Genomic DNA, 23,863 nt, shown 5'->3' with positions numbered 1-23,863 from the left:
GGAGACAAAGCAGAAGAGGAGCTTGCCCATTTAGTCTATTCGAGGTCAACCGACGAGAACAATTATGATTGTACTTCCAACCTATAACATCGATTTTGGTTATTTCTCTAACCTTGCGACAAATTGTTTGACTTGAATTACTAGAATTGGAAAAATTACCTTGCCTTTGTCAGTTGCTCATGCATTGCACCTCACTCTTGATTAGTTTCTAGATAATGACAATGACCATTTGGATTGGTCACCTCGACAAAAGTTACATCTAAGAACTTATGGAGAGGAACTAGAATTTTCAACACGCAATTGTTAAGGAAGTGTGAGAATCAAAATCTCTCCCAAATTTCATAGAATACTTCATCTCATCCTTGTCTAAATCTACAAATTTTAGATTTGACATAAACAAAATGGAAAAAATGGTCAAAAACTTACTTTTCACATCATTCCAACACGTTAAGTTGATTTGATTGTGACTATTAAGATAAGTTTACAAAGATTGCCAAAGAAAATTCACTCCAGTTTGAAGATGCAACAAGACAATCAAATCCGTTAAGTTTTCAAGATTAAGTTTCTTTGTTTGTTTCTTGCTTTTGTTTGTTATGGTGTTGACATTAAAGATTCTAGGACCTAGTGTGAAATGGATTTTTGGAAGAATTGAAACAAGTCTTCGAGAGTTGCTTAAATAAAAATATTAAGAAAGTTGGAGAAATTTGCACAAACTATCAAATAAAAAGGTAGTGCTTTTTATTGTCTTTGTTAATGTACTGGACAAGAATGTTCGGGACCTCGACCTAGGTAGGGATCGACTCAAGAAAGGTAATTAAGATAAAAGATATTTTATCTGTTGTGATATTATTTTGAAGATGAAAGATATAATTGAGCACTTGAGAATAATGGTGCACATGTTAAACAAAATATTTTATTGTTGTTAGTCCCCGAAGATAAGTGGTGTCCATGAGCTGGTGGTTATTTGTTATTATTTTATGCTTTCAATAGAGATTATATTCTCGTGAGTGAAAGTTGTTAAATGAATAACTATAAAAGGGGCTGAAGACCCCAAGTAAAAAGACGTTGTTTTTTAATACTAGACTGAAGCCAAATACTTATCTTATTTTAGTAAGTTCTCACTGACTTGATCATCGGAGTGTGATAAACAAGTAGAGCCCCTCTGTCTGTCCCAACAGAGCCATGTTCCAATGCAACAAGAAGACACAAAACAGAATCTAGAGGAGATAGGTTAGAAGCGAAACTTTTCACTTAAGTCAAATGGCGAGAAAATCAACCGACGATAAAAGTTAATATTTTTTAAAAGCTAATCGTTAAGGTTTGTTAGGAATAAAATGCATGTTTATTACGACATACTTCACAAATAATATTAACTTTAATTTTCAGTTGTTTTAGAATTATTTATCAAACAAAGTTAGAGTTTTATTTTAATAATTGATAATCAATGTTGAGTTTGAATATAATTTTTATTATATAAATGATCAAGATAATATCATAATTCATAAAGAAACCAGTTAAACATAAATTTGTGATAATACGGTTGCTTTGCCAGATTTCTTTTATAGCTACACGGTTTTATTTCTTTAAATTTCAAGTAAGTTTGTTGTACTTCACAAAAATTAAAATTAATGACTTTAATTCTAAAATTAAAAAACATATTTTAATCTCTTTTTCACAAATATTATTAAACATTTCATTTACGTTATTAATAAACTATAAATAATTTCTATAGGAATTTATGTTGATTTTTTGCGTTCTTAATATCTAATATCATGTTATATTTGTCTTTCATATTCAAAATATTCAATTTTAAGGATGTTCAAATATAAAAGCTTTAAGCAGAATGAATAAACCCATTTTGTTTCAAATTATAGTAATTAAAGATCAATTTTAAATTTAAAAAACTAAAAAAAAAAGTATATACAAATTTAATAGACTATGCAGAGAAAATTGGTGGTGTCCAAACAATAACTATTAAAAAATTTCATATTTCATAAAACTTTTCTTACAAATATTTACTAAAACTTAGAAAAATGTATGAAAAAGTAAAAAAAAAACACTCATTTTTTTATGTGTTTTAGATAAACTCTACTAAAGAAAAAAAATGTAATAATAACTTTAAAACTTTTAAGGACGCTCACATGTTTTACTCAAATGTATTAATATTATACACTCTTTTTTTTTTCTTTTCCCTTTTGCACTTATTCATTTACTTTACATTTATAAGCATGTTTCAATTTTACCACCCAAAATTTATATATTTATAATTTGATTAGATTTTTAATTAATATATTATATTATTTTGATACATAAGTGATAAATCACATAGAAATCGAGATCAATAATACTATATTTTTTTTTTCTTAATTTATTTCGAAAACAAAACTATAATAATGTCAAATCCTAATAATATTATCTCAACAAAGTCCAACATATATATTATAACTTATAATCCTATATTAATGTTCTAATTGTAATAGATAGAATCAAGTCATATGTGCAGGTTTTAAATAATTACGTTATTTTGAATAATTTCTAATTCTAGAGAAACTCAATCGAATTTAAACATGGAAATACATTTATATGATGATAGAAATGAAACTATATGATAACCAGACAAGTTGATATGAGAACAGAAGAAAATTTTATGCATGCATGTACATAATAGACGTGCACTTGAATTTGTCACAACATTGCCAAAAATATTTGATTCCAAGTATCAGGAACTCCAGGCAAACACCAATGAATGCAATCTGCATTTCTTGGGTTAGCCTTTTCCTCCTCACTCAATAATTTTCCTCCACTTTCAGTGTAAACAGAGGAATGAGCATCAATCCTGTAGTCTGAGATCTGTGTTATGTTGATAAATGTCACTGCCACTTTCATTCTCTTCACCACTTTTTCCACCACCCTCATCATGCCCTTGTTAGACCCACTTCCCCAATGGTTCTTTTTCCCAATTGGCTTTGTCTCATTGAAACATTTCACACCATCTTTCTTGCCCCAGTCTGCACTTCTGAAAACATCACACATTCATTTCACAAACTTTAGAGTTGCTTAGTCATGACCAGGTTTTCAGTTTGTGTTTAAATCATTGCTTCAAGGTACAAATTTGGTGGCTAAAACTTTAAGAAATTAAGATAAAGCTTAAAGTTAAGACCTTGTGTGTGTTGGGGACATGGTTGTGAAGAAAACTTGGGTTTTGGTTGGATCAATAGTTGAGTCAACCCAGTTGGCCCATGTCCTTAGACCTAAGTTGTAAGCAATTTGATTGTCCAATTCTTCATACCCTTCTTCTCCATTGGCAAATGAACCCCATCTACAATCAAGATAAACACATTAGACAACATTTTTTCCCCGTTGATTATATTAACCATTAGAAATCAGTCTTGATTGAAAAAAAAACTTAGGTTTTAGTCCATTTTTTGCTAACATTCTATAAATATAATTATAAATTATCTACTTATTTTTTCGAAACATTTATTGGTTAATGTCATGAAATGAAAATTCAACCAAAATGTTAATCTATCATGTAAAAGAGCCTCAAGCTTTGAATATCACATTAAATAAGCTTTGGATTTGGTTTCATTTCAAGTACTGTAATGTTATTGAGCTGAATCTTTAGTCTTCATCAAAACTTACAGAAGCTAAAATTTAAGTTACTCACATGACTAAATAGTGAATTCAACCTTTGGTTTTGGTGGAGGATCAAAGTTATGGTTGACTTAGTTTTGATGGAAGAAAATGATCATGAACAAAAAAAGGGATGAGTGTGACACAGACAATGATGATCTTTTACATAATTTATTTTAGGTGACATGATGTAATAGCCTTTATCTAGGTTCAAATTAAAGATAACTTACAGTGCTTTAACCTTTATATCACTCATCCACCATACATAGGTATTGAAAACAAGGATATCCACCCCTGTCCAGTTTCTTGCACGATCCATGATCGAATCAACTCTCACTATCTGCTTCTTGGGATCCCTTATGGTAAAGAACTCAGTGTTGGACTCCACAAGCATTGGTGCCCAATAGAATTCTATAGTGGTATTGTATTCCTACATGATATGAAGCACATATACAGTAAACAAGGATCAATAGTTTTTGAATTTTCACGACAGAATATACAAAATTAAGACTACTTATATTTTTTTCTAGTTTGAGATGAGTAAGATTATCTAAATCAATTGCATATCTAACACTAAAACAGCACAAATCTTGATTCACACTACTGATAGAGATGTTGATTATTTAAGAATAACTGTTATTAGTTCTGTAGCATATGTTTAATCTATTAATGCTTAATCTACATGATTCACCATCAATCCATTATCAATACCTTGGCTCTGAAGACTGAATGAGTCCCTCGTTTCATTGACTTCTGCTTTTCAGGTATGATCCATTCAACCATACACACAAAGGATTCCCATTGGCTTTTTTGCAGTGAATCCCCTACGAATACCAGCCTCTTTCCTTGAAGCTTCTTGAGAGCCAGCACTGGATTAAACCTATAAAATTTTGTAATTTTAATTTGGGTTATATAAGGTAAACACACATCTCAATAATCTTTTCATAGTTATTTTATATATTTATACATTGTTATAATGAGATTATTTTTTATACACTTATAGTGTACTCTTTTTTACATATGAATCAATTAGAAACTACTGTATGAATTATTTCAAAGTAGATAACTTTCAACTATATATACAACAATTCATGATTGGAGAATAGTTGCAACCTGATATTATATAATCTATGAAGTTAAATCTGCAATCATAATAATATGTAGGCATGTTATGAAGTTTGAGACCTACTTGGGCAAGGTGCAATCTTCTGGCTGCCATTGCCAATAGTGGTAGTCAGAATCTACCCTCCCATTCTTGACACAAGAATAAGGCCTACTTATATAAGGGCAAATTTTGTCTGAATACAAAGGCTTTATTGAACTGTTAAACACCCATTTTCCATTGGTAAAATCGCACTCCTCAGGGTCATAAACAAATCCATCATTAAACCATGCAGCATCAGCAATAGGAACCATCTCTTGTGTCTTTTTATCATCTTTTGGGCAAAATACAACACGAGACATCATTAATATGCATTAGAGGCAAACACTCGTGATAAAAATTTAATGAACACTAAGTTGGTTAAATATAGTTTTCATTTTCATTTTCATTTTACAATTGACCAAAGTGTTGTGTGAAGAAGGATGATAAATAACAACACCAAAAGAAACAACACACATGTTCATAATGTATGAGGACTTACTTGATTTAGGCTTGGTACCATTTGTAGGACAAGGTTTGAGATTGGAAATGGATCTGGAAGAAATTAAGTTGAAACTCTCTGCATACAAGATGACAATGAAAAGTAGAACACAGATTTTGATGGTAGGAAATTTTCCACTGGGGGGCTTCATTATTTTTCCTGAAGTGATTCTGATGATGGGGGTGAGGGAATTGAAGCTTAAAATGTTGGAAGAAAAAGTTTTAATTGATGGAGAGTACTTACCTTGGAGGAAATTGTTCATGGTCTTTTTGAGTATGAGTGAAGTTGAATCATAGGCATTGGTTCAAAATAAACTTAGTTAAAGTATACTGGAGGCAAATAAATGACTTGAAGAGTGACTCGTGCTTCTCTTCTTTTGTTCCTGTAACTGGAAGACAAGCATTTCTTCAGTTTCTGTGATTTGTTTATTGCTTGTGTGAAACGTGTGAGATTTATAATTTATTGGAAGCTTTGTTAAGTCTCTCTTGCTCCATATGATTTGTACTAAATAAGAGCTCATAGTAAAAGAGAACTCATATTTTTTACATTACTTTTCTAATATTCAGTATCAATTACTATACTCTTTTGATCTTAAAAACTATAAAAATTATGCTTACTAAAAGTATGTTTGATAAAAAAAATTAAATGTTTGATGATCTTAAACCATTATATTCTCAATCATTCTCCTTATGAAGTTATGATACACGGTCAAATTTAATTAATTCTTTTTTCTAAAATTTTAAGTACTTATCACATGAACATTTGTCAAATTAATTCTATTGACATATTAGTATCGACTTTTATTTAATAATATCTTTTTAATTGACATTAAATTTTTATTATCGAGTAATGAGAAAATTAGTTTATACATTTACATTTACATGTTTTGCTCATATTTCTTTGTTTAAGAATCTCTTAACAAAATATAAATTTCAAACAATCTCATTAGAACTAATTGGTATGCCATCAATCCTCTCCATGGCAATTAGTTTAATTAGCTCTATTCCTGTATACAAACATAGTTCATTATTATTATTATTGGTTAAATCATATAAAAATAAAAAATACACAAAGGAATACATATAAAAAACATATTTGTTTTACTTTTTAAGAGTGTCCTAAACCCTAAACCCTCACATTCTAATATAAGTCTTAATTATCACTAATAAATTTGATCTTTCTTCTTTCATATCATTGAGATACCCTTACACCAGTTATACTTCTGCTAGCAGAGAAGAGAATATTATATGTTAAGATAGATGAATAAAAAATACTAAACAAAAGAGTGACCTAAATTAGAATCAAATAGAGAAGGAGTGTTAAATGAATTAGGGAAAGAGTACAAGGAAAAATAATTAAGGAGAGTACAAAAGAGGAATTTGTTTTAAAAAAAATAAACTGAATTACGTAAGATACTATAAAAGTAAGCAAAGGTTCTTCAAAAGTTTGAATATTGTAATAGGAAAATGGAAGCCAATAAAAAATTGATTTTATTCATCGGTTCAAGCAATTCATGAACTCATATCTAGTTATTTTAATTAGTTTTTCATGTGGGATTTCTCTTTTTAGTTATGGGACTCACTTTAAAAAAGTGGTTGAAAATTTCATTTACTTATTTATTTATATATCTAAATAATATTATTAGTTACATTTATATTCTCATTTATTTCTTTTAAAACTCTTTGTATATTTAAGGTATATACATCCCATTTAAAAGTTAAAGTATCCCTTTTTCTTATAAACATCATTTACAAGTGTTTTTGTCTTAAGCTAATTTAGTTTGACTATGAAATAAGTAATCCAATAATTTTTTTCCACCAAAGATCAATTTTATACAATATTTAGAAAATTTGATCTTAAGTTTAATGCAATTTTTATATAATAATTAAAAAGTTTGAGTAGGTGACTCGTGTGTTATTGGAATAACGTGACACTTGACATTTATTTGAAACGGATGTTTAAAACTAAATTAACCTAATTTAAAAGTTGAAAACTAAATAAAAAATTATAAATTGTGAAAAAGTAAATTCTGTTGAATATGATTTTTTTTTTATAAAACTAAATTAAATTGTATAATATATTATATTTATCTTAGCATGAGTGACACTACAAGAAAATAGCAATTTAGTCACCGAGTTTAGTGACCAAAATATAGTCGTCGTAAATTGTGACTGAAATAGCCACCAACTATTTTCAATATCGAATTTGCGACCAAAAAAACGATTGAATAAAGTATCAATGATTTTAGTTAGTTTTCGACTGAAACTACGACCGAAAGTGAAAGTAGCAAAAAAATGTGATCGCTAAGTCAGTGACTATATTGAGAAAATTAAAAATAGTTAAATTTGCGATCGAATTAGCGACCGATTTTGTGTATTTTTTTGCGACTGAAATAAATTCGGTGGCTAAATAGAAATGCTAATTTCTGTCACCAAATTAGTGACCAAAATTTGTTTATTTTTTAGCGATCAAATTCATTTTGGTGGCTAAATGGAAGTGCTAATTTCTATCACCAAATTAACGACCAAATCTATTTATTTTTCAGCGACCAAATTTATTTTAATGGCTAATTGGAAGTGTTAATTTTCGTCACCTATTTAGCGACCAAAGTTGTTTATTGTACTGGATAGAGTGCTCGGTGCACAGTTGGAACTCGGTACACGGGGTGAGTAGGTCAGCTCGGTTATTGGGCCTAGGGTACGGGTCATGAGTTTGGCCCAGGTTGTTGGTAAGCCTGTTGTGACATAATTAAAGTAATCTTTTTATACAACAGTATAAGACGACTTGTAAATGGGCATTTTTGAACCTAGGAGTACGCTTGGTACATGTGGTGCCTAAGTCAAGTAAATGTTTCTCTTAACTTAACTACATGTGTTATAAGACACATATTGGTTAAGTTGCATGTATGATAAAAGATAACATTGCACCATGAGTAGGGTGCCCACATGAGAAGAATATCTCCCTGATGTTGGCGTATAAGTTAATGCCTTGCTGGCAGGTGGTTGTTCTGTTATTATTTTATGCTCTCCTTAGAGATAAGATTCTTTTTTGTTGTAGTACCTTGAGAGAAAGTGCTCATAAACAAAAAAAAATTCTGTTGAGTATGCTTTCTTATATGATTCCACTAGCAAAGTAGAGATGATTCTTTGACATTCTATGGAATCAACTTGAGTTGGATAAAGAATAGGCACTTTTAATAGAATTGGATCAATGTTCTATGTTTCAAGAACTCACAAAAACTTGCACCAAACACCAAACTCACATGGAAGATCCATCTATTGCCAATTGAACCGATTAAAAAGTGTATAAAAGCAAATGAACCGAATAGAATTGCTTAAAATTGAAAAGCACCGAACCAAAAGCAAAGCAAAGGAAGAAGAACCGAACAAAGCTAGAAATAAGCTGAATTACCGAACATAAAGAAGTTAAACATGTTTAGAAATTTCGTATGACATGTAGATGAAATGAAAAGATGAAGAAGAGAAGAACTTATGGAGATGAAGGACTTGGTTTGGTGATCACGCCACTTGGATGGTGAAGGCTCCAAGATAAGTGAGCTAATGCCGCCACTTGAGAGAACCAAATGCACTCAAGATAAGACAAGGTGAAGGAGAAAACAAAGTTCTCACAATTCTCTCTCAAATTGAGTAGAGTTTCTCTATTACCAATTTCAATTCTGAATTTTACAAGAACCCACACCTCTATTTATAGTGTGAGGGTGCTGGAAAATAGGTGGGAAAATTCAAATAAAACTCATTTGAAATTCCCACAAAAAACAAGTCACATGGGAGGTGTGACCTTTTTCTACTATGACACCTCCTAAAAACTACACCTACTCTCCTAAGTCACATGGACAATGTGACTTTATTTTACATATTCATACTCCTTTATTTAATATCCACATCTCCTACAAGAGTAAATCAAATGATGCTCTTTTATTTAATGCTTGGCCTTGCCCCTCATGGGATGGACTTGGGCTTTGGCCTTCTTGGGCTTGGGCTTGGGCCTCATCTTTATTTTATGTCTTCTTTTAATTTTGAGAAGACTAGAAGGAAGAACTTCAAATGTGAAGGCGAATGTCCTCTTCCTTCATTAATAAAAGCCTCTTTTATTTGATTCTCATCATACTCATCGAGTTGGAGAGAATCGTCCACGAATTTTGAATCCCTGCATATAACAAAGTCAGTTTATTTTTACAATTAAAAGTGGAAGAAAAAGGCAAACATGACTTAGCATTTGTAAACAATGGGATTTCAGAAAAGGAGGTTCTATAAATCGACCAAGTTGGAAAAAATTGTTTGGGAATGATGATATGTTTTGGAAAAAGACCTCTTAAATGGTGAAACCCATTAAGAGGTAAGAAAAAATCATCCCTAACATTTTTTAACCAATTTGGTGTTGAAATAAGAACCTTGGGTAATGAAAAAGATAAAGAAGAAGAAGACCTTGGAGGTTCCTTTTGAGGCATAGCACGAGTCAACATGTTGGATTTAGTGGGCAAAGTGGTGTGACTCGGTTTAGTACTTACTTCTTTTTCTTTCTCATTTTCTCTTTTAGTTTTCATTTTTATTTGGTCCCCATGAACCTCTTTGGGAGAGAGGGGTTTTAAGATAACCTTGCACCCTTGGAAAGAAAAAGACATTGTATTGGATAGGCCATCATGTAAAACATGTCTATCATATTGCCAAGGCCTTCCTAAAAGAAGATGAGTTGCTTCCATGGGCACAACATCACATAAAACCTCATCTTTATACTTTCCTATTGCAAAGTTAATGAGGACTTGTTTATTAACCATGATTTCACCTTTGGGACTTAACCATTGCAATTTATAAGGCTTGGTATGAGAGATAGTGGGTAAGGCTAACTTCTCCACAACTCTTGTACTAGCCACATTAGTGCAACTACCCCCATCAATAATCAAGGAACATAACTTGTTGTTGATAAGACATCGAGTGTGAAAAATATTTTCTCTTTGAGCATCATCCAAAGATTTTGGAATTGTTCCCAACATACGCCTTATCATCAATAAGTCACCTTCACAAGGATTTTCGCTCTCAATCTCACTTGATGGCTTGGAAGGTGAAGAATGCCTAGATGAATTGGAATCATGCTCACTAACTACTACCGCATTATGCACAAACATATTCCTTTTAGAAGGGCAATTAGAAGCTATGTGACCATAACCCATACATTTAAAACATTTCTTGCTAGACGGTTTAGTTGGTGATTTAGGCATAGAAGTAGAAGGCTTAGATTCCTTTGGTTTGAAAGAAGAATCTTTAGAAGGAAATTTAGAAAAAGACTTTTTGTTCTTCCAAGAATTGTTGTAGTAACCATCATTGGGAGTATTTTTTAAAGTATTTTTCTTAGCAAGTTGGGCTTCCACCTTCATTGCAAGATGAACCAAAGAACCCAATGATGAATACTCTTGAAGTTCAACAATATCTTGAATATCCTTCCTTAGACCACTCACAAACCTAGCTATCATAGCTTCCTCACTCTCACGCATTTTAACCTTAAGCAAAAGCATTTTGAATTCTTTGTAATAAGCATCCACACTTCTTAATAGAACATATTCCAGAAGAGGCAGATCGGGACTAGAGCTGGTCGCCAAGGTCAACCGGTGAGGAGGTAAACCAGCAAGAATATTTATATATACTTCTTAATTCTATAAATGGTTAGGGTTGTCGACGGATTGAGACACTTTAAATGTCCCTTTTAATATGTTTTTATTTTTTGAAAAAAAAAATATTAGAAATGTTAGCATTGAAAAAGTATATCTATTAAATACAACAAATTTATATATAAAATAAAAAATATAATTATTTGAAGTGTTTTTTACTTTTAAGAAAAACTCAATGATATTACATTAAACATTTTTAACTTTGTATTATATTTGAGTTGAGAACTTGAATTCCCTATATTGATAAAAAAAAAACATAACACTATAAAACTAGTAATGTAACATATGTTGGGTGGAAAGAGTTTTGTTGCGGCAGCGTTGGTTTTGATCCTTCTGAATGTAGGGGTGGTTTGCCATGGCGGAAAGACAAGCCCTTTCATCAGGAAAGGTAAAGAGGACAGATGATATGCCGTTTCACAGTGATGTATTTGCTCTTTCTCCTCAGCAGGTTCCTCTTTCTCCTCTCTCTTCATATTTTAGGATCATAACTCACAATTTGGTAGGTTCAACTTTTTTTTAATAACTTTCTCACTTCAATCACAATTTTAAACGCTTTTCAAAACTCTGTCATGTATTTTAAAATGATAAGAGCTTGGTTCTCTTTCTTAATTATAAAGGTCTATAAAAAAACGTTAACCTAAATACAAATATTACAATTAATTAAAATATATATAAATATGGACTAAAAAAATAAAAGAGTAACTTTGATTTATCTTTTTAATATAATAATTTATAAATAAATCAAAATTGACTCTTTTATATTTTAAATTTATATTTATATATATTTTATAGTAAATAAATTATAATATCAGAGTAATATTTATAATTTTTTTCAAATTTAATCTAGCATACTTGAATAAATCAAATTAGTTTAATTTTGGATTAAATTTGTTTAGATCAAGTATTAAATTGGATTACGTATTTTTTATAAACTCTAAAATGATAAACAGCGGTTTAAGTCAGCTTAGAAATTATATATTAAAAAAACTTTAATATCATGTTACTATTTGAACTAAAAATGCAAAATAAATTATTATTTTAGAGATCTAAATTCCCGTGTCTATAGGTGGGTCGTATTGCATTTAGGCGATTTGGAGGTTCAACCCACCAAGATGTAGTTGGAAGACAATCCATCAAATATCTTTATGGTGTGGTTGAAGATGTTTTTGTAATGAGGAAGAATGCACACAACAGGATACAACAAAGGGAGTTGCCCACCTTGAAATAAATCGGCGTCAAGCTAGATGATGTTAAACGAGCGTTTACTAGGAGACAACCCAGTCCACATTTAGTTTTATGTTGTTTTGTTATCATTATTTTGATTTTACCTTTCATAAACCATGTTTTCTTGTAGGGATTCTCGCCCAGGCTAGTCCAATCTCGCTTAGGCGAGTCAGACGACGAAAAAAATGGTGCTCTCTAGAGTCATCTCGCTCAAGCGAGACAAATTTCATTCAAGTGAGTTTGGCGTCGAAAAATCTCGCTCAAGCGAGGGAATTCTAGCTCAAACGAGCAATTTTTGCAAAAACAAAAATAAAATAAAATTCTCAAAGGTAACTCAATCCTTATATGTCTTCCGATCAGTTTGGAACTTATGTATTTTGGCCTGGGGACATGTTCTATTTTTCAGAGGGGCGGATCCAACAAATGAAGTAAGACTATAGATGGAGACTATAACAAAGAGCTTGATGACTTCTTAGGAAGAGAGGATTGAATAAAGATATGGTTTTATCTTTCTAATTTTCTTTTCTTGTCAGTTATTTGAATTTTGTTTTTTTTTTTGGGTTGTTTTGTTTTCTGTTTATTTGTTTAGTTTTTTTTTATTTACTTTTTGTTTTAATTTTCTATTAGCTGCTTATTTGGTTATTTTTTGAATTATTTTTTAATAAATTTCAGTTTTAATTGTTGAATAGTTTTCTATTTTTATTTTTCTCAAATAAAAAAGAACTAGAATATTAATTTTGAATTGTGGAAAAAAATTGTGTTTAAATGTTAAATAGTAAGATGAATTAGACACAAAATTATGAATGAATCCTTATTCAAATGTAGTTGAGATTGTGATACATGAAAATTTAACTGGATGATTGATTAAGACAGATAATGACAAAACAAAAAGGAATGAGACCATTTAAACCAAGTGAGTGTGTGAACCTTAAACAGTTTTGAGAGTTTTACTGATGAATTAACCATTGTGGTTGCTTATTTTTAATTTTTGTCATAAAAGAGCATGAAGATGATTGAGGCATTTGTTTGTGTTAATTAGGAATCTAGGGCCAAATAGACAACCTTAATTTTATTAAAAATGTTTTATATATATATATATATATATATCATATCCCTTTTGAGCTAAGAATTTTTGTTATTATTGCACCCTAAACCTTTAATGCTATATTTTCCAATCCTTTGACATCTTTAAGGAAGGAGAACATAGAGGCAATATATATATATATATATATATTGAAAAGGGAATGGTTGGTTCTAATTGTTGAAAGCTCAAGAAGTTAAAAATAGGAAGAATTTATTCCTATTAATGAGAAAATGGTGATTAGATAATACATATGTGCTATAATTGGATTGTAGGTATGTTCTTCTTCTTTAAGATGTGCATTTTGTTATCTGAAAAAACCAATATTTTTTGGAAGTCGAGCCTCATTACAACCCTGGAAAAGACATCAAGATTCATGTTTTTGATATATTTGTGATTTAAAGATGAAATGAAAAGCAACTGTGATTTGTTATGATTCAATGAAAATAGAAAGAAACACTGACCTGTAAGCATATGAGAATAAAATCCTTAATGAATTGTCTTTTTATTGTTTTGATTTGATCCTAGAAGTTGATTGTATCTATATTTCAATTTGGAAGCATCATAAGTTTGTAATTTAATTTGTTGTTTAGTAAATTAAGTTGTTTGATATTTAAATTCAAATATATTCATTTACTTTGCTTGAGGACAAGCAAAATTCTAAATCGGGGAGAGTGATAAGTGCTTAATTTCAGTAATATTTCATATTAAAATATAGACACTTATGAATATTAATTGCAAATTTACACATAAAATAATCCCTAATTTATGAATTTATACCTTTTTACATATTTTATGATCTTTATTTGAATAAGAGCATTTTATTCCCAAATTTAGTGTTAATTTCAGGTTTATAGGGAAAAATAGAGATGATTGGGCTAAAGACAATAAGATAAGTTAAAAGGAGAAAGCTAGAAGGCCCAGAACGCACAAAAAAAAAGCAAAAAGTCAAACTCAACAACGAAGTTTCTCGCTTGAGCGAGAATGTTCCAATGAAGTTTTCAGAAATCAACGCCTTTCTCGCTCAAGTGAGATATTCTCACTCAAGCGAGAATGCATCAGAAAAGTTGGACCATTTTATGTTTTTATCAATAAGCCCATCAGTGCGACGCAAGAAGTCACCTAACCCTAGTAAATTAGGTTAAATAGGGGACTAAAGGCTCAACCCTAGTGTGCCAGATTGAGATGAAAACACCATTGAGTGACTTGTAATCCAATTGGAAGAATAGGAGGAGTAGGAAACATTAGAGGAGACAGTCGCCAAGGATAAACATCCTGGATCTTCTTTTCATGTCATCCTTGCGTGTACTAGTCATCATGAGTGACTAATTCTACCCTTTGGGATTGAGAGTAATCTGTTTGAACTCTTATGTATTCAGGTGATATCTAAATATAGTATAATTTTTTTTCTTGATTGATTATTGGTATTGTTGTTTTGTTTATAACTCTTGATCTAGAATCTTAAATCTGACTGAAAAATATTTTTATGATTTTGACCTAAATAACAAAACTTAACATATTTGAGTGCTAGGAATATACACTTGAAATGTTAATTGCTATTAACGTCTGAGTTTGATTATAAGTTGTTTTTATAAATATGCGAGGAATCGATATTTAGGAAATATTCTTGATAATATTATATGTGAGGAATCAATATAAATGAATTTTATACAGACATCAATTTCAATCAAAAAACATAATGTTACCATGCTAATGAAAATACATGAGAGTGAGAAAGATGAAACCTAATCCCTATTTTTCCAACTTGAAGCAACCAATTCTTTGTTTGTTTTCTTATTAATCATCACCAACACAACCACTTTCAACACACTTTTAATTGTTCTATTTCATATTTAGTGAGTATTGTACTTGATAATTCAACTCTTCCTTGTGGGATCGATATCCGTTCTTAGGGAAAAATTATTACTTATGACAATGTGGTGTACTTGTCGTAAAAATTCATCATTGAGCGTAAAATTAATGCAAACAATTAAAGTACCTCCGCTCGCACCTCCGTTCGCACCTCCGTTCGCACCTCTGCTCGCACCTCCGTTCTACTCCTACATTGCCAATGCCTCCACCAGCACCACAACCACCACCCGCTCGGCTCCAATGCAACCACCACCTCCTAAACCACCATCGCCACTTGCTCTTGCTCTAGTGTTGCACTTGCTCTTACTCCAGTGTCGCCGCTTACTCCTCCTCCTCTTAGTATCGCAGCTTACTCCTCCTCCTCCAATGACTCTCTGTAATAAGGTGATTTATGAAAACTTATCCACTCCAATACCTAAAAGCTAACAATAGTTATGAAGCTTGAAGAAGAGCAAGAGAATTAAAAAAAAAAAAAAAAAAATTTAATTAATTATATTATTCATTTAGTGACCAAAGTCATAAACATGTAAATAAATTAAAAAAATATATAATTAGTTTAGATATTTCTTTTATATTATAATTTTTTTTGTAATTTTAAAAATTAGAGTATTTTTGTACACTTAAGAATAAAATGTCTACCTAATTATATAATTTTAATTATATAAAACAATAATAATATTAACTAAGGTATTTTTTATTTTAAAATAAAATAATTGTTCAGTTATTTTAATTATTTTTGGTGTATGATAGGTAGGGAGAATGATTGGTTGGACTATATCACTTGGAGAATGTGAAGAAGAAGATTAAGGTGTCTATCCTAGAGAGGCAAGACAAGAGATTGAGAAAACATGCAATTTTGACAGCAATTCATTCATTCATTCATTAATCTTCCAAATTCATGAGCCAAACACCCCTTTATATAGCTTAGAGGTTCGGTCATTGTACAAGAGAATTGGTTGGAAAATTCAAATAAAAAATGTTTGAATTAGGCGCCTAAAATGAGTTCACAATACAAGCATGACAAGGTGTGCTCCATGTGACTCATTGAGGTCTAAATGACCGACATAGGTTAATTAGGAGTCTTCTAGAAACCTTAATTTAACCTATGTTGGTTTTTAGATGTCTACATCCAACCCTAATTACAATCAAGAAAAAATACAAGTAAAATTCTTATTCTACTTTTGACAAGAAATTAAATTCTACTCTACAATTCTACTCTAGGTTTATGACATTTTTGAACATGTATAAAAATGTTTCTATGTAGCAAAGTCTCAGTTTTCTTATATCTTCCTTACCATATACCTAGTAGTTGGACCTAAACTTGGACCTAAGTTTGACCTTCTTCCATCAATATCTCAACCCTTAGTCCAAACCGAAGCAATCGTCCAAACCCAAGCAATCAAGCACCCTTCAATTTTTTTTCTTTGACATATTTCATATGCGTGTGTGATCAAAGGGTATCTATAGGCAATTGAGTGATGAGAGGTATCTCCTCTAGGAAGAGATACCAACATTAGGTGGAAGTTGATTTACGCAGAGGAATCTCGGAAAGGTACCTGGTCAATGATCGTGTTCCATTTATACATATTTATTCATTTTCTTCTTTATCATTCTTAGCTCGTTTCTTCTTATTTTGTAGATTTCATTTTTTAAAAGCTATCAATTTTTTAAAGGATAATTAAAATTAAAGTGATATTGTTTTATGCTTCAAACTATTTTTCTATGATTTTTTTTTCTTATCATGTTAGTTCCGCATTTGTTTTCTTCGTAACTTTTTCTATATTATCTCACCTATTCTTATTCTTATATTTTATAAAAAAAATCAGTCAATGATAAAAAAATAAATAAAAAATCTCGAAACGTTTTTAAAAAAGACTAAAATCCAAAATTAAAATTCTTTTATTTGTCAAATAAAGACATCCAAAATTTTAATTATTTTATCTAATAAGAATTTAGAGTATTGTTATGTCTTTGCCTATTACAATAACATGGTATTCAATGTGTGAGAGCTAAAAAAAATATACTATACACACTTCTTTAATTAATACTACAGAATTGTGATGTTGGTATATGCAATATGCATTCCATGATCTCCAATTTTAATTATGTCAAAAGATAAGTTAACATGTTAGTTGAATACTCAAAATGACTAGTCCCAATAAATCATTTAATTCATGGTCTAATCCTGTGAATTATTTTGTTCTGCATGGCAGGATTTTGACTTGGTGAATATGGTGGAGTGCATGATAATTGAATGGATGTCGTCTTTTTTTAAGGATTGTCTTTACCTATAAATTTCGGACACTTCTTTTAAATTGTGTGTCTGTGTCGGACATACGTATCGAACACGACACTTATAAGACACTCATAGAACACTTATTGGTGAAATTTCCAATTTAAAAAATATTTGTTGGATTTCTGACAATTTTAGTACGATTCTAATATAATTTTAAAAAGGAGAAATACATTAGTTTTCTAAAATTTTAAATTTATTATATAAATTTTTAGTATGCTTATAAAAATAAGAACAAATCCTTTTGAATCAATCATAAAAAATATATTTATGTTCCAGAAAAAACATACACGTACTTGTGCACATAAATCTTTATTGTCAATTTATATAATTCATATTTATACAATATATACATTTTAAAAATTATACGTATTTTCGTGTCCGTGTCCATTTCCGTCTCCGTGTCAGTGTCCGTATCGGTTTGAGTAAATAGGTCTTTACTTTGAGTTGATGTTTCCGGTTCTCAAGTGACAGATAATGGACTACGACTCCTAAAGGATTGCTCATCAAATCTTCAAGCACTGATTCTCAATTACTGTCATCAATTTTTAAAATATGGACTGAAGCACACCTATGTCTTTGCTTGTGTGGTATATAGTGCAGAATTATTCTTAGATTAATTAATGTTATTTTTCCTTATAATTGTTGTAAAAGAAATACAAATAATGAAAAGAAATCCTAATTGAGAGCTATGGTTTGAATAAGACTACTATATGCATTGATTTGGGAGAGATTAAATGAAAGTATCCGTAACCTTTTGTATAACTAATTATTATTGTTAACTATCAATTATCATCACCAGGTTTTACTCCTAGTGTCTTTTGATGTTAGTGCTTCTTTCACCAACTAATCTGTTTCTTCCGGCACCTTCATATATTCTTCTCCCACCTCCATAAATTTTTATATTTTCAAAAATATCCTCAGTAATATTGTGGATTACGTAATCCGGAAGTCTTTTTTCAAATTCATAATTAGCTTCTAGATTACATAATCTGAAAATCTTTTTTCAGATCCATAATTAGTTTTCGGATTATGTAATCCAGAAGTCTTTTTTAGCTTCCAGATTACATAATTCGGAAGTTTTTTTTCAAATGCGTGTCTGAATTACATAATTCGAAAACTATTCTATGGAGATAACACAAGAAGGTTAAAAAGGTATTTTTACGTTGTGTACATGGATGACAGAAGAACCTATGAAGGTGCAGGAAGAAACAGTCATCTCATTAATATACAAATGTATAATGTGTAGGATGATCCAAGCGAAATCTTGTTATGCAGTTTGCTTATGTAATCTATATGTCATAAAAAAAAAAAGACTCTAGAGTTTTGGGCTTTACGCATACTTTTTTTTAATTAGTTTTTGAAGAACCTAGCCTATCCATTCCGCCCAACACTTTTGCTATTTACCACTGGAAATAATAGAGTTTCGAAACCGTCATAAATAATTGAGGTTTTGAAACTATAGAAAATAATAGAGGTTTTAAAATCATCAGAAATAATAGCCGTTGAAAATAACGAAGGTTTAAAAAACTGTTGAGAAAGTAATTGTTTTCTAGGAATTATTAAAAATCCTAGTAATTTGTTAACTATGTTGGATCCTCTAGGAAGAAAAGTAAACCACAGATAACGTATTTAATGATATTAAAATAAGTTAAAAGTAACCTGTTAAAAATAATTTTTTTGTTGTAATTTGATAAAAAAAGTAAAAATAAAGGATTAATAGATTTATTATATAAGATATTATAGTATATTATTAATAATGACTTATTAAAAAAATTAATTAATATTTAAACAATGTCGGTATTTACATTATCCTTTTACTTTAATAAAGTTATCCAATAATTAACTTATCAACTATTTTTAATTAAAAAAATCATTAAATAGTATTCAGCCATAAATAACTTTTTTAACTATTCATTGGCTATACATTTATTATTCTCTGCGTTACTTTTCAATGTCTTTTAAGGTTTTTTTTAGCTGTAAATTTTTTCTTAATTTTAATAAATATTTATAAGATATTTATTTTAATAATACTTTAACATATGATACTTAAAAAGAAATAGCGAAGTATTTAATAATTTATGTAATAAATTTATTTTCTATCCTTCATTTTTGAAAATTAAAATGGTTTAAATGTGGTCTACCTCAATGACTCATGCATCTGTGAAATTTATTTATCTTGGATGACAGTTGAGATTTTCAAGCTGAACTAATTAATAAAATATCATCAAGTTCATGTAGTTTTTCTTTTATATTTTACTTTTAACTGCAAAAAACAATTTGTAATTGTGGATTAATTATGTTTATTTTAAATTAGTCATGACTTATTTCTTATTTTACCCAATAAAAAAACTTCATAATTTTTCTATTTAAACAGTTGACTATAAAGTGCAAAATGTATGAAAGATTGTTTTTACTCCTCACTTATTCTTTTTGGTATATATTCATATTTGCTGTTTTAGGGCTTGAGTCTCCAAAGCACCAACTTTTTTTATCATATTTATATCACAGAATTGCTAAGGAAGGATGAATGTGAACACATCATGGCTTGATATATATAATTGACATCTTCATGTCAAGAAAAGACCAAAAGATGATACAAATGCTAATGAAGGATGAATGTTGGACATATTGGCTTTACATATTTGACATCTTCATGTCAGGAAAAACAAAAGCAAATGTCCTTGTTTCAACAATATTGCCAAAAAATGTGTTACAACATTGCCAAAAATATTTGATTCCATGTATCTGGAACTCCAGGTAAACACCAATGAATGCAATCTGCATTTCTTGGGTTGGCCCTTTCCTCCTCAGTCAAAATTTTGCCCCCAGTTTCACTGTAAATGGAAGAATGACCATCAATCCTATACTCTGAGATCTGTGTTATGTTTATCACATTCACAGGAACTTTCATTCTCTTCACCACTTTGGCCACCACACTCATCATATCCTTGTTAGACCCACTTCCCCAGTGGTTCTTCTTCTTCACTGGCTTTGTCTCATTGAAGCATTTGATACCATCCTTGTGGCCCCAGTCTGCACTTCTGAAAACATGACATTTTGAATTGTTAGAATCATAAGTTCATGGTTTATCTAACTTTTTTTAGAGCCACTTAACATAAAACTTAGGACCTATCTCTTACACTTTTACCATCAGGATAACTTTATATTTTCTGGAAATCTTTTAATTGATAATCCTGGACTAGTCTCTTTACAGATGGTGATCATTGAAATGAGTTTTTGCTCTATCAACATAGTCTTTCAAACCACCATATTGATTTTGAAAAAGAAAATAGTTAAAACTAAATTCCAAATGAACTGTTTGAACCACACAAACATGCAGTTAACTATGAGCTTAATTAGAGTGTATTAACAAACATATATCTAATGACAGTTATGCATGCTGTATTTTAAAATAATTAGATCAATGTAGAACAATGTTTAATCAGCTGATATTATAGAAGTTTTATTGATTATGGAATGCCAAAGCTTCGAGTTTGAGAGAGAAGTAGACAAACTTTGTGTGTGCAGGGGACATGGTTGTGAAGAAGACCCGGGTTTTGTTTGGATCAATAGTTGAGTCAACCCAATTGGCCCACGTCCTCAAACCAAATTTGTAAGCAACTGCTGTATCCAATTCTTCATACCCTTCTTCTCCATTGCCAAATGAACCCCATCTGCAATAATTAAGCTAAAGTTTAGTTAGACATCATCATTTTCCTAAGTTTAGTTAAACATCAAATGTTACCGAATTTTGAGAAATGAAAATGATGAAAGCTTGTACACTGATGGTGATTCACCAAAGAGAACTTACAGTGCTTTTATTCTAAGGCCACTCATCCACCATACATAGGTATTGAAAACAAGGATATCCACTCCTGTCCAGTTTTTGGCACGCTCCGTGATTTCATCCACTTTTATTATTCTCTTCTTGGGGTCTCCTATGATATGAATGTCAGTGTTGGACTCCACTAAAAATGGTGCCCAGTAGAACTCTATGGTTGCATTATATTCCTAAATGAAACACACATGTAATAGAAGAATTACCCTTGGTTTCTTAGTTCTTGAACTGATATCCAACATTTAGCATGTCCAATTCCTAACCAGTTTTTGTATTTATATTCTAGTTACACGATTCTATTTTGTCATGAACTATCTAAAAGCTGAAGCCAAGAGGTGAACATACACAGAATGGTATTCATTGTGTCATTACCTTGGCTTTGAAGACTGAATGCACACGCCCTCGTTTCATTGACTTTTTCTTTTCAGGTATCACACCTTGCACCAAACATACAAAAGATTCCCACTGGTTTCTTTGTAGTGAATCTCCTACAAATAGTAGCCTCTTCCCTTGAAGCTTTTTGAGGGCCAGCTCTGGACTAAACCTACCAATTGTTGCAAGTTCAAAATGTGGCCCACATCAGTATCGCATACTCCTCTATGAACATAAAGTACAAGATAAATAAAACATGGTTAAACTATTACTTGGTTTATACAGTTTTTTGTATTTTAAGTTCTAGTTTTTATGCAAAAAAAACTATGAAGTTTTAGTTTCTGCACAGTTTTTCTTGGTAGCTTATCACCACTAAAATGATTTTGTAGCAGTTTTTTATCACTGGACATTTTTTTCAAGTATTAGCGTTGAAGACCAAAATTTAACTTTTGGGTATGTATATGAACTAAACTTAAAAAGTAGAGATGACTATGGGAATCAAATGAATAGTTTAATCATAAAACAAAATGTTAAGTGTGAGAGTTACGGGGGCAAGGTGCAATCTTCTGGCTGCCACTCCCAATGGAGGTAGTCAGAATCATTCCTTCCATTCTTGACACATGAAAATTGTCTATCTATGTATGGACAGCTTCTGTCCGAGTACAAAGGCTTCAATGAACTATTAAATACCCATTTTCCATTTGCAACATTGCACTCTTCTGGGTCAAAATCGAACCTATCATCAGTCCATGAGGCATTTGCAAACACTTCCTCACTTTTTTTATCATCTGTTGAGCATCGCATAATGAGACATGGCTGAGTTAGAACCAAATTGGTGAGAAACAAAATCATGCAAAGATCATGAGATATAATTATGGAATTTGTGAAGCTAACTTACTAGACTTTGATTTGGTGTGCTTTCTAGAACATGCTTTGAACTTGAAAATGGAGCTGGAGTTAGGGAAACTTAGTCTCTCAGCATACAAGACTGCTATGAAGAGAAGAACACAGATTGTGGTGATAATGATGGGCAGAGGAAGCTTTACTCTGGGAGGCTTCATTGTCCCTGAAGGAATCATGGGAAGGGGGTGAGACAGGCTTAAAGGTAGACAAATAGGAAGAAAAAGTATGAACTAATGCACATCACAACAGAATGATGGTGACATTGTTCAGACTTGAGAAGCATTTGAGTAGGAGTGAAGTCAAAGCATAGTATGCTTTGGATGTGAATAATCTGTGTTAGAGGATACTGGAGTTTAAGAATTATTTGGAAGGCTAAGATCTTGAGCTTGTCTTATGTCTCCATGTTGTGGAAGCTATACATTGATCCAACCACTATGCTTATGTAGGCCATGAGGAACAAAGTTTAGAAGGTTTGTTGAATCTCTCAAATTCACACTCTTCCATGACTTGTGTTTTAGCATCATTACATATTTGTTCATACCAACTCATAGATGTTGGTCCGTAACAGCTTAGAGAAGTAATTATTCTTATACATTTTTTCTTCCTACCCAATCTTTTCACATATTTTTTTATTAGGTTGTGTTCTACAGAAGCCCCACATTACACATGGTGAATCTTTTGTACTAATTGTATTAAACCAATTTTTATAAATAACATGGACAACAGAAAAAAAACTGCCCGTGTCTAGCAATGTGTCATTCTCTATGTTCTATATTCATGACCTGAATCCAAACATTCTTAGGAAGTACAAACATTTGACAATAATTGTTGAATGTGTCATTGAAATGTGGTTGTGTCATTGGGACATTCTGATTGTTAGCCTAATGAATTTCAAGGATACAAATTTCATCAATGAAAACCACTCAAAAGGTCTTGGCTTTAAAGATTTCATAATTTGGTTAAACAATTGCAACTTGATACACAAACAATGGATAAAAAAGTGAAACCTAATAATAATGAACTTCCCTTAAACTAACAACAATGATAACATTAAAATAAAATTATCACAATAATCCTTAATCAACCAAATAAAAACTGATTGGGCACCAGACATGGAAGTTGACAACTAACAAAACCATCAATAATCAAATCATTATTCAAAAGAAACCTCCAACATAATCCATCATCAACATCCACTCATCACTGCCATTATTCACAACTTGCACTTTGGAAGACACTTTGAACAACCCGTCACTTAAAACGTTGATTTAACATATTGCCATCATTTTGATTTTTCAAACTGCACGTTAACAAATTA

The 23,863-nt window shown here is 30.9% G+C and overlaps 2 protein-coding genes across 4 annotated transcripts; both read right to left on the bottom strand.

Annotated features, from left to right (window-relative positions):
* Positions 1 to 2,609: 2,609 nt before the first annotated feature.
* Positions 2,610 to 5,621, bottom strand: LOC137818699 (protein trichome birefringence-like 3). Of its 2 annotated transcripts, XM_068622265.2 has the most exons (7): positions 5,520 to 5,621; positions 5,277 to 5,446; positions 4,823 to 5,069; positions 4,345 to 4,513; positions 3,864 to 4,063; positions 3,161 to 3,319; positions 2,610 to 3,016 (listed from the first exon to the last, which is right to left on the bottom strand). In XM_068622265.2, the coding sequence occupies exons 2-7, from the start codon at positions 5,425 to 5,427 to the stop codon at positions 2,686 to 2,688; spliced, it is 1,257 nt and encodes a 418-aa protein (XP_068478366.1). In that variant the 5' UTR covers positions 5,428 to 5,446; positions 5,520 to 5,621; the 3' UTR covers positions 2,610 to 2,685. The 2 variants fall into 2 exon arrangements, with proteins under 2 accessions (XP_068478366.1, XP_068478367.1); XM_068622266.2 differs by lacking the exon at positions 5,520 to 5,621 and having other exon boundaries at positions 5,277 to 5,490.
* A 14,335-nt stretch (positions 5,622 to 19,956) lies between these two features.
* LOC137819538 (protein trichome birefringence-like 3) lies at positions 19,957 to 23,039 on the bottom strand. Of its 2 annotated transcripts, none has more exons than XM_068623419.1 (6): positions 22,541 to 23,039; positions 22,190 to 22,430; positions 21,643 to 21,814; positions 21,244 to 21,443; positions 20,948 to 21,106; positions 19,957 to 20,473 (listed from the first exon to the last, which is right to left on the bottom strand). In XM_068623419.1, the coding sequence occupies exons 1-6, from the start codon at positions 22,719 to 22,721 to the stop codon at positions 20,143 to 20,145; spliced, it is 1,284 nt and encodes a 427-aa protein (XP_068479520.1). In that variant the 5' UTR covers positions 22,722 to 23,039; the 3' UTR covers positions 19,957 to 20,142. The 2 variants fall into 2 exon arrangements, with proteins under 2 accessions (XP_068479520.1, XP_090152954.1); XM_090296828.1 differs by having other exon boundaries at positions 21,244 to 21,370; positions 22,541 to 22,721.
* Positions 23,040 to 23,863: the final 824 nt, after the last annotated feature.

This window comes from Phaseolus vulgaris, chromosome 10, assembly GCF_051622355.1.
Source record: "Phaseolus vulgaris cultivar YP4 chromosome 10, ASM5162235v1, whole genome shotgun sequence".
NCBI lineage: Eukaryota > Viridiplantae > Streptophyta > Magnoliopsida > Fabales > Fabaceae > Phaseolus > Phaseolus vulgaris.
Note: the sequence above shows the minus strand (reverse complement) of the source record. Positions and strands in the feature narration are given on the sequence as shown.

Excerpts from the sequence above, each read along its gene's own strand:
- LOC137818699 (XM_068622265.2), bottom strand. The coding sequence starts at position 5,427 with ATGAAGCCCCCCAGTGGAAAATTTCCTACCATCAAAATCTGTGTTCTA. Across the intron at positions 5,070-5,276 it reads TGGTACCAAGCCTAAATCAA|ATGATAAAAAGACACAAGAG; the intron begins GTAAGTCCTCAT and ends TTTGCCCAAAAG. Across the intron at positions 4,064-4,344 it reads ATTCAGTCTTCAGAGCCAAG|GAATACAATACCACTATAGA; the intron begins GTATTGATAATG and ends CATATCATGTAG.
- LOC137819538 (XM_068623419.1), bottom strand. The coding sequence starts at position 22,721 with ATGATTCCTTCAGGGACAATGAAGCCTCCCAGAGTAAAGCTTCCTCTG. Across the intron at positions 22,431-22,540 it reads GCACACCAAATCAAAGTCTA|ATGATAAAAAAAGTGAGGAA; the intron begins GTAAGTTAGCTT and ends GATGCTCAACAG. Across the intron at positions 21,107-21,243 it reads GGCCTTAGAATAAAAGCACT|ATGGGGTTCATTTGGCAATG; the intron begins GTAAGTTCTCTT and ends TAATTATTGCAG.